Here is a 9,645-nt window from a genome sequence, read left to right on the forward strand (position 1 = left end):
TAGAGACAAACCAATTTCCTACTCCCTGATATACCCCCCCCCCACTTCTTATGCACTGTCTCTTCTCCACCTTTAAAACACATGCCCAGGACCATTTCTTAAAAATTTCTTTGAGCAGAATTTATGAGTTAAATTTCTCCCCTCTTCTCCACCCAATTCTTCCATTCCTCCTCATTCTGCCTTGGCAGTCAATTCAAGGACAAAGCTACTGCCCTTGTGTCTGGGCTGAAGGCTAAGGCCTAGGGTGAGAGTAGAGTGGGAGGGGGAGGCTGTTGCTCTTAATTTCTATCCCGTGGGTTCTGGTTTATAATCACAAGCCTACATACATCCACGACTGCAATTGAGCTGATACTCTAATTCTCTATACTGAATACAGGCCTACAGAACATCTGCCCCCAGATGTTGATCTGTATCATTCTGGTAAGTGGTTACTGTATAGAGCTGCACTTGCCCAGGCTCCACAGCACCTAGAATATTAAACACCCCAAGTGGGTTGAAGTGAGTGAAGGATCTTGTTAATGCATAAAAAAGAAAAAGGAAAAAAATCTGGAGACTGTAGACAGTAAATTGAAAGCAAAACACGGCTACTAGCTCCTCAAATGAAAGCTCTTGCCTCATTGGGGTATGTTTGGGAATGGGGAAGGGGGTGTGTGTGGGGGGAGGGGTGTTATTTTTAAAGATCTGGCTTTATTAATACGTTAAGCAAGAGCTCCCTTGGCGGTATGTGTTCTTACAGCTCTGTCTCAGATCCTATAAAACATTCATGCTCTGAAAGCTGTTACAGAGATCTGCACCACCAGCAAGCAGCATTGTGAAGCCTTTACCTTCAAAGGGGCACCATGATGGAAATGGTTTTTAAATTAAAAACGGGGCTTTGGCACACCTCTCCAATTCTCATTTCATAGAGCGGCACGAAAGAAAGCCAGGGAGGGTCCATCTATGCCACCCAAAGAGAAATCCTCCCGTTAGATTTTTCTAGGAACAGACTGGGAATAATTTCATAACAATACTCGTGACTCTATAGGAAAACAAATACAGCCGATCTTTGCAGCAGAAAGTGTAGCAGAAAGTGAGCACACAGCCTTGAGTCCCCTAACTCTTCTGAAGCTCTCCAAGGGTCTCTCTCTCAAAGGCACTAAGACCACCAGCTGTCTTCCTGAGAAACCGTCCTTCCCCCGAAACCAATATACAACCTCTCTCTACGCCCCCCAGAACCACCACGAATTCCACCGCCAATAACAGTGGAACTACCAATAGTTTGCCGCCAAACCAGAGGACAATAAACGAAGACCTACTCCAAGGCACCCTGCATGGAAATGTGCTTCGAATAGGACATTCTGTACTTCTCGAAGCCTACAAACCTTCCGACACCAACATAAGCTAATCGTGAAGAGAATAGATCCGACTCACTACAGTGAAAAAGCTTACACCCTCCTGGAAGTCACTTGTCGAACCTGGGTGCTTAGTTCCTAGAATCTACACAACGGAGTGGATTTTATTTCAGTTGTATAGTCTCCATTTAACTTTGCTCGGGTCCTTAATAAAGTCCGCGCACCTCCCCCCCCCCCCAATCCCATCTTTCCTTTTCTATTCTAATGACAATTTGATTCGAAATTTTATGATTGTTTCTGACTTAAAATGTGTCAAGCAACAAGACACGTGTTTTTGCTAAATCTTTTATTTTTGTTTAAATTCTCACTTCAATTTTAATTCTTGAAGAACAGCTTCGACAACATATATCGCACTCATTATAAGAAGCAAAGGGTTATATCAAAAATTATTAGTATAGAATCACAGGAAACCTGGTTTGGAACCAGAAAAAAATACAAAACAGATATAGATACATAGACACAGGACAATTTTTTATAATTATTTGGAAAATGTTATTTTCCCCTAATTCTTGTTTGTTTTTCTTTATGCGCATACGATGTTTTAAATTTTTACAAAAAATGAAAATAAAGACTAATATTTTACAAAATGAATAACAATGTTCGTGGTAAGTGTTTTTGTGTGTTTCTACATAGGCTTCGGTTCGCTTCGATGTTTGTTTTGTTTTTCTGTACAGAATATATCCACACACCAGTCCACAATAAATCCTGGAAGGTCCATTATTCTCCTTCTGTTTTATTAAAATCCCCATGGTCCTTTCTTCATTTTTTTCCCCACAGACACAAGGTCCTTTTTATTTCCTTTTCAACGTGTTCACAGATCTGATCCTAAATGAGTCTTTTTTCTTTTCTTTCTTTCTTTTTTTTTTTTTTTTAATATATATTTCTCCTGGGTTGGTTCTGCTCCAATCCCTCATCTCTCTCCCCTCCCTCGCTCCCCACCTTTCACCATTTGCACCCCGGCGTTAACAGGTTCGACCGTTTCTGTTTGTGTTTGGTGTCCTTGGCCAAAGCCTCGTCCTCTGTGTCTCTACTGGGGGCTCAGGGGCCAGGGGCGGTGTTGTCTCAGGCCTAGGAACACTGGATGGACATGTAAGGCCAGTTGAAGCTGCTCCCAGACAGTAACATATCTCTGATGAGAGTTTCAATGGGGGTTTTACCTACCAAGCGAACGAAGAAGAGCTGTTCAATGACTGAGGATGAGACAGTGCGCAGAGAAGGCAGCCGCAGCAGCAGTTTGCCGAAGCGGCTCGGTTGGTTGGGGTATTGGCTTCTCACGTACTCCTCCAGGGCGCATTGAGACTTCTCCTGCAGGCTCTCGATATGGGCGGCATCTGACAGGCCACAGGCGTCTGCCCGAGCAGCCACACACAAGGAAGAGACAAGTGGGGGGAGGGGGGTGCAAACAGTTAGGACAGTGAGCAGCAGAGTCACAAACAGAAGAAAAAAAAAATCCTGCCCCCACTCAAGCCTCTTCCAACTCCCTTCTTTCTTTTTTCCACTGCTAATAAAATGAAAATAAATCAAACCCCCGCCAAGCCTAGGGAATCTAGATATTTACACACACACACACACACACACACACACACACACACAGAGAGAGAGAGAGAGAGAGAGAGAGAGAGAGAGAGAGAGAGAGAGACCCCAAGCATCAACCTCTGGCTCTCTTTGTTTTTCCTCCTTCACCTTTAGATTAAATAATGTAAGACTCTGAAGCCATGTTTTCTATGCACAGCAACCTGTCCTCAGCCTGAAGGGCAGGATCTTTCAGGGTATTCAGCTCATTAAAATGATTGCTTTAGCCGTTGATTTGGTGGTGGTGGTGGTGGTGGGGAGGGGGTTTTAAAGGACCCTGGTGAAATATTCAATCAGAAAAAGAACTAATGGATCTTGGAGCCCAAAGAGGTCAAAACAACAGCAGCCAAAATCCGACCCAAGCCTAGATTGAGGAGCAAATAAACACCTAAAGGGCTGGAGGTTGGGGGGTGGGGGGTGGGAAGGAAGGCAGTCGTTTGTTGATATGCTGGGAATTAGATCAAGTCCAATGCTTTAGCAATATAGGGTTTAAGGTTCCTATGTAAGTAATTCACAGTGCAATTCCTAAGCAAAGCTCATACTTCTATCTATATCTCAGATCAAGTAATTGAAAATTGGTCACATCTTTGTAAGCTGTATAATAATCTAGAGGAATATGGCTCAGTTACTCCAGGCTGTGTGCTAAGGAGACATCTGCAGCTATCAGACACAAAGCTAGAAACGGCTGCGGTGCCTAAACACCAACTAAATGTAGCCAGACATAAAGAAGCTTCTTATTGAAGAAGAGAAGAAGGGGGGAAAACACTCCGCAGAATGATATAATCTCGAATCTACTTATCTCACATCAACTAGAGTTCTTATTTCTATAATAATATTGCCCGATAGCAGGTTACTTTGTGTTGACTGGTTAGTAGGGAAAAGTGGGTTTGAAGGAAGCCACAATCACTCTTTATTTAGTTCAAATATCTGCATTGTTTCTTATCGTATTAATAAATATTTTAAAAACACAAGGATCATAGAACCATTACCAATTGGAGAGGTTTAACAGAGATCAAAGCCAGACTGCTAATACTCTATAAAGATCTATGTATATCTTAATGCATGGTTATGGCCCCAGAAGGACACTGGGAAATTGTGACTGTAGAAGAATGACCCTGAAAAGGCACAACAAATGATTCAAATCAGAACCCGGGTGTGGCTGTATTTTTGAAGTTTATGTCTTTATATTTCAAGAACTGGATACAAAGAACTCCGAGCACCTTCATCTACAAAACTATGGCCTGGAGCAAAAAATACAAATAAAACAAGCTATAATTCAAGAACTTCTGAGAAAGGAGCCTTTTGACCCGAGATTCAGACTAGGCTGCTCTCAGATATATAATTACCCAAGCCAGACTGCTTTGCTAATCCATACTGTGTTGTTAATACACTGATATTCTATAACACCAAAATCCGGAGTAGGGTTGATTTGCTGTAAAAAAAATGCAAGCACCCTGTTTAGCTAAAGAATGCAAAGGTCTGTTCTTGGCCTTGAATCTAAACAGCCTACAGTGATTGCCACCAAGCAGGCTCATATTTACATATATCTTGCAATACATGTATTATCTCCCTATTATGCCCCAGGACCCTATTCAGGACCAGACAATACGATATAAAAAGATCCCACTAACACCCTAGCAGGGTTTTTTTTTTTTAAGACCCATATGTCATCCCCTTAAGGTCTGTAAAATATTTATCAGATATTTACGATAAGTGCCCGCCAAAGTGCAGGGTCACCGGACGCTAACCTACATCTATTACCCTTGACTGAAGGGAGTGCAAAGGCTGGGCATTGAACCCTGCATCCTCCCTTTGGCTAGGTTTCGAGTTTGCTTTCTTCTCTTTGAAGGCTGAGGCTGCCATTTAAATATCCACTCTTATCCCTCCCAAAGAAAGAAGGGTTTGTCTTGATCAAGACTTGGGTTAGGACTCTGGAAGTTAATTTTCCTTTTCTCACTGGAAAGAGAGTTTCACCAATGGTGAACAGACGGGAATGGGCTTTTAGATCGATTAGGTTATTGCACTCACAGCTCTTGGATAGCTGGGGCAAGTGTAATGCAATACATATTTACACTACATGAATTATATCTCAGATAAGAAAAGGAGGCATAATGTGCAAAATCCGTGTCTCTCTTTTTATATGGCAGTGTCAATATGGGAACGCTCAATATTTCTTCTACACTGTATGGAAAAGAAATTATGTAAATAAATAACCATTACTGTTCAGGGCTCTACAGCCTTAGCCTTTGTCGTGTAGAGGATGTATTTCATGTGGTGCATTCAGGAGAGTTTAGTGTTTAGAAAATATAGATGTAATCAGCTGCCATAACTAGAAATCAAAGTTATTATTGTGCTGAAAATGGATTTATTGTATTTATGTTAACTAGACTACGGCTTTCAGAGAAGCTCTCATTTATCTGAAGAAATATTTAGGTGTGTGAATTAATAGGGCTTTTTTTTTTTTAAAGTAAGTTCAGGTCATGACCCAGTCCTTGGACGATGTCCAGAATATTAAGGATTAAACAAACCATGCAGGGCCCAAATATTAAAACCACCACACCTTCCCCCGCCCCATCCCTAGCATTAAATACTTAGTCTTGGTAAACTTCTTCAGACAATATTCCTAAAAATGTTTTCCCCCCATTATTCAAAGTTTGCTTTAAAGTTGAATGACTTTGAGAAGGGCTCCCCATGAATTCCCTTCTGGCTAGCAATCAAAACAAGTTTAGTCAAAAGTGGAAATGTGTGTATGGGGGAGGGGATGAATTGCTCCTGACAGTGTATTTCCATTTTCAGATATTCTGTTTGTATTTTCTCCACAAAATAATATTTTTGCTAACTTACTAGATACCCTTGGTGATTTAAGTAATTATCCAAGCAAGCTTTTGGGAAACTTTTGTTTTGTTTTGCAAAGAAGGATTTTAACACTGCTGCTTAAGAATATAAAGTTGAAATAAAAGAGTTAATAATTACAGGGACATTGCTGTAGATTCTCTAGTTCCCTAGGCTACATGGAGAAGGGGCATGTGAACAGAAAATTCAAGGGAGTTGGAAAGTGGGTAGAACCAACGCCTTTGGGGTAGAAGAAGGGAGGGGAGATCTCTCCTGAGTAGACCATTCTACACTACAGTGTCACATTTCTGTTTCCTAGGACCTCACTAGATAGGGTTAAAAAAATCAACTTCACTGTGATTGGCCTATTTATTGATGGAACCTCCACAGTGAATGAGTGTAAAAAGTAGGTAAGTCTACAGGCATGCTCCAGAGTTAAATCAGCCTGATCTATGCTTTCAAGCCTCTTTGTCACTTTTGAAAAACATGTTTCCATCAAGAAGACTTATTAAGATAAAATGCATTCAAACCACTGAGGTGGCTATTCAATAAATCTTCCATTTGTTTTAAGGTCCACACTTTCTCCTCCTGCAAAGAATAACTCCTCTCCCACTAGCAGACCTGCATTTGCACGGAAAGTAAAAGGGGGCAGTCAAAGTACATGGCTCTGGCCACCCTGCATACAAATTAGGTGCTCCTGTCTAAATAAATTATCTGTTGTTCAAATCGATATTAATACTACATTTGCTACATTACAATACTGTGCAAATTTAAGAGTCATTTTAATACAATGTAAATACTACTTTTCACGCATGAGAGGCAACAAATATTGATAGATTATAAACTGCTTACTGTTCAACAAGGCCTTGGGAGAGCTTTGCCATCTTTGCTAGAGAATGGTTTTCTTTTGGCTCCTTCTGACTCTAGGATAGATTTATTAGGATTCTATTTTTTCTCTATATGGAAAAATTAAAAACATAACAGGAATAGTAGTGATACTACGGCTACTAAATTTGTAAGTGGAAAAGGACCACATCAGCTCTATACAGCTCTGCATACACTTAGGTGACTTCTTTTCTAGCTTTGTTTACGTTTTCCCCTATTACCTTCCATCTTTGGTGTTTACATGTTTGCTGCTTGCAAGATATGATAATAAGAGATATATAGAATTCATATAGACTAAAATGAGAACACTTCAAAGCCATGTTAATGCACTTTCTTGCAGGTTAATTTGAACCATCTATCATAAGAGGAATTGTTAACATTCAAGTTACCACCGCCTACACTTAATTTGATATTTTCCCCAGCAATCTATTAAATGTCCAATATTGGTAGGGTTTGCATAGCAAAAAGATTTATCTTTGGGTAGCTGAAATTCTACTTTCCTCATGAGTTCTACAGTATTGCTGGTTCTTGTTTAGATCGAATTTTCCCCCCTCTTTCTTTGATCGCAATAACAGCTGCAACTGCAAACATCGAATAATTTTCTATAAGGGGAAATCAGGCAGCAACAAAGCGATATTGTTTATGATTTTATTTGGACTGACTTCCCCCTTTTCTCTGGATCCTCTAATTTTTAATTTTAATTTGTGTGTGTATGTGAAACAATCTCATTTGAGAGACTCCTTCACTTACAGTACCACACAAGAGAAACCGACATTCTCAAGTCCTCTTCCTTATTTCTCCTCCCTCAGATCCTTGAGCTTACTCAGACGCAGACCGAGCAGAGGTAGAGAGTCAGCCTGATTTGTTTCATCCCCCCAACCAGGCCATCACATCCTCTGTTCCGGCCCAGATCGGGCTGGTGAGACTAAGCTGCGGCAGTAACTGAGAAAGCAGCAGCAGTAGCAGCAGCAGCAGCAGCAGCAACACCAGCAGCAGAGGCCCACCCACCCCCAGACCTGCCCTCCAAACGTGGCAGCAGCGACCCCAGCCCCCACCCAAGCAATCTGGTTGACTGACCGGAGCTGAGGGTGAGGAGGTTAGGAAGGAAGAGGAGGTGACAGGGGAGGGGGACATCAGGCTGGCCTCATCTCTTACCAAGCACTTGTGCTCTCTCTCTTCCCATCACGACTCCCCCCGCCTCTCCAAACCTCCCTCTGTGAATCTCCCTCCACCCCTTCCTCCTCTCCCTCCTCCCCTCTCTCCTCCACCCCTCACCTGAAGTGAAGAGGACGATGGCTTTGAGGCAGCTGTACTCCGCGGAGTCGACGTGCAGGGCCTTAAGCTTCTCCACCTGCTCCTGGAAGATGCGGATGTGATCCATGAAGGCCACGACCCGGTCGGCGGACATAGGCGAGGCGTGCAGGCCGGCTGCGGCCAGCAACGGGGCCACGTGGAGGGGCATGGAGCACTGCGCAGCGTTGAGGACAAACAGCTCGCTCCACGTGAGCCTCAGCAGGGCCACCTGGTCTGTGATCTGCAGGTCCGGGAAGAAGGGAATGTTGCGGGCCCACTCGACGGCGCTGAAGAGCAGGCGGGCGGCCAGCTCGCAGATGTTCTCTATGCCCATGATGTTGTTGGGCTGCATACACTGGCTGCCGTAGCGGGAGGTAGGGTAGGGCTCGGCCCGCAGCAGCAGTGAGATGTATCCAGACAGATAGCAGTGACCGTTCAGGGGGTCCCCATTGGTGAGAGCATATTGGCCTGGGTTGGGTTGGGTTGGAGGCATTCTTCCTCGCTGAACCGCTGACAAAAAGAAAGAGAAAAGAAGAGGAAATGTGCATCCAAGGGGCTTGCAAACATCTCCTCAACGCGGAGCTGCGGGTCCCGAGACAATGCAAGTGCCTCTCCCCGCAGACACACACTCGCCCAGGCGCACTCTCTCTCTCTCATTCTCTCTCTCTCTCGTTCTCTCTCTCTCTCTCTCTCTCTCTCTCTCTCTCTCTCTCTCTCTCTCTCGTTCTCTCTCTCTCTCTCTTTCCCCACTCTCTCAGTTGTGACTGCAAGCAAATAACTTCCCTTCTCTAGACCCCAATTTCCCCCTCTACAAAATGATAGTTTGAAGGGGAAAAGTGCAAATTAGAAGGGTGGTGACTTGGGTGTAAATTCATTCCAACTCTACTATTTGTGTAAACCTTCAGCATGGCCTTTCATCTCTCTGGGTCTCAATTTCCCCTTTTGTAAAATGGGGAAACTGAATTAGATAATCATTAAGGTCTAAATCTAAACTTACAAACTTATGGCCTCAAGGGTCCTAACTAAATCCTATGACAATTTTTTATGCAGCTAGGACTTTCCTATCCCATGACTTTGATGAACTAAAGGTTCCTGGGATCAGCCATCTTCATATTTTCACAAAATCTACACCATCAGCTTTTTCATTATATCTAATAACACCACCCCAGATTCATTCTTTTTATGTCTTAGGGATTCTGTCTAAAATCTAGGTGCAGTATCTGGAGTTGGAAATGACCACAGAAATCACTTAATTCAAATCCTTCCTTCATTCTATAGATGAGCACACTGGAATCCAGAGAGGAGAAGACTCACAAAAATTGTGCAGGCAGTAAGCAGCTGTTTGGTACTCAGTGTTAGAATCAAAATCCAAAGCTCTTTCCATGCAATTGCTACTATAAAGGAGAATGTCGAAAGGTAATGGAGAAAGACCAGAGCTGGAATCAGAATGTATGGGTGAAGAATGGAATGGAGAGCCTCTGACTAAGTGGGGGAGGCTCGAGAAAGGGTCCCTGGGTGCAAGCAAGGTTTCTAATCACAGTCTAATCAACTCTAATCCAAGAATATTAAGAACCTCCTATTTGCGAGGCATCAGAGGTACAAAGGCAAAAAGAAAACAATACTTGACCTCAAGGAGTTTACACTATATTGATGAGATACAACCTATAAACAG

General features: G+C 42.8%; 1 protein-coding gene across 1 annotated transcript; it reads right to left on the minus strand.

Annotated features, from left to right (window-relative positions):
* Window positions 1–2,070: 2,070 nt before the first annotated feature.
* NR2F1 (nuclear receptor subfamily 2 group F member 1) lies at window positions 2,071–8,634 on the minus strand. The gene is made up of 2 exons (XM_044657652.1): window positions 7,956–8,634; window positions 2,071–2,740 (listed from the first exon to the last, which is right to left on the minus strand). The coding sequence occupies exons 1-2, from the start codon at window positions 8,464–8,466 to the stop codon at window positions 2,460–2,462; spliced, it is 792 nt and encodes a 263-aa protein (XP_044513587.1). The 5' UTR covers window positions 8,467–8,634; the 3' UTR covers window positions 2,071–2,459.
* Between the last annotated feature and the right edge of the window lie 1,011 nt (window positions 8,635–9,645).

Source organism: Gracilinanus agilis, chromosome 1 (genome assembly GCF_016433145.1).
Source record: "Gracilinanus agilis isolate LMUSP501 chromosome 1, AgileGrace, whole genome shotgun sequence".
Taxonomy (NCBI): domain Eukaryota; kingdom Metazoa; phylum Chordata; class Mammalia; order Didelphimorphia; family Didelphidae; genus Gracilinanus; species Gracilinanus agilis.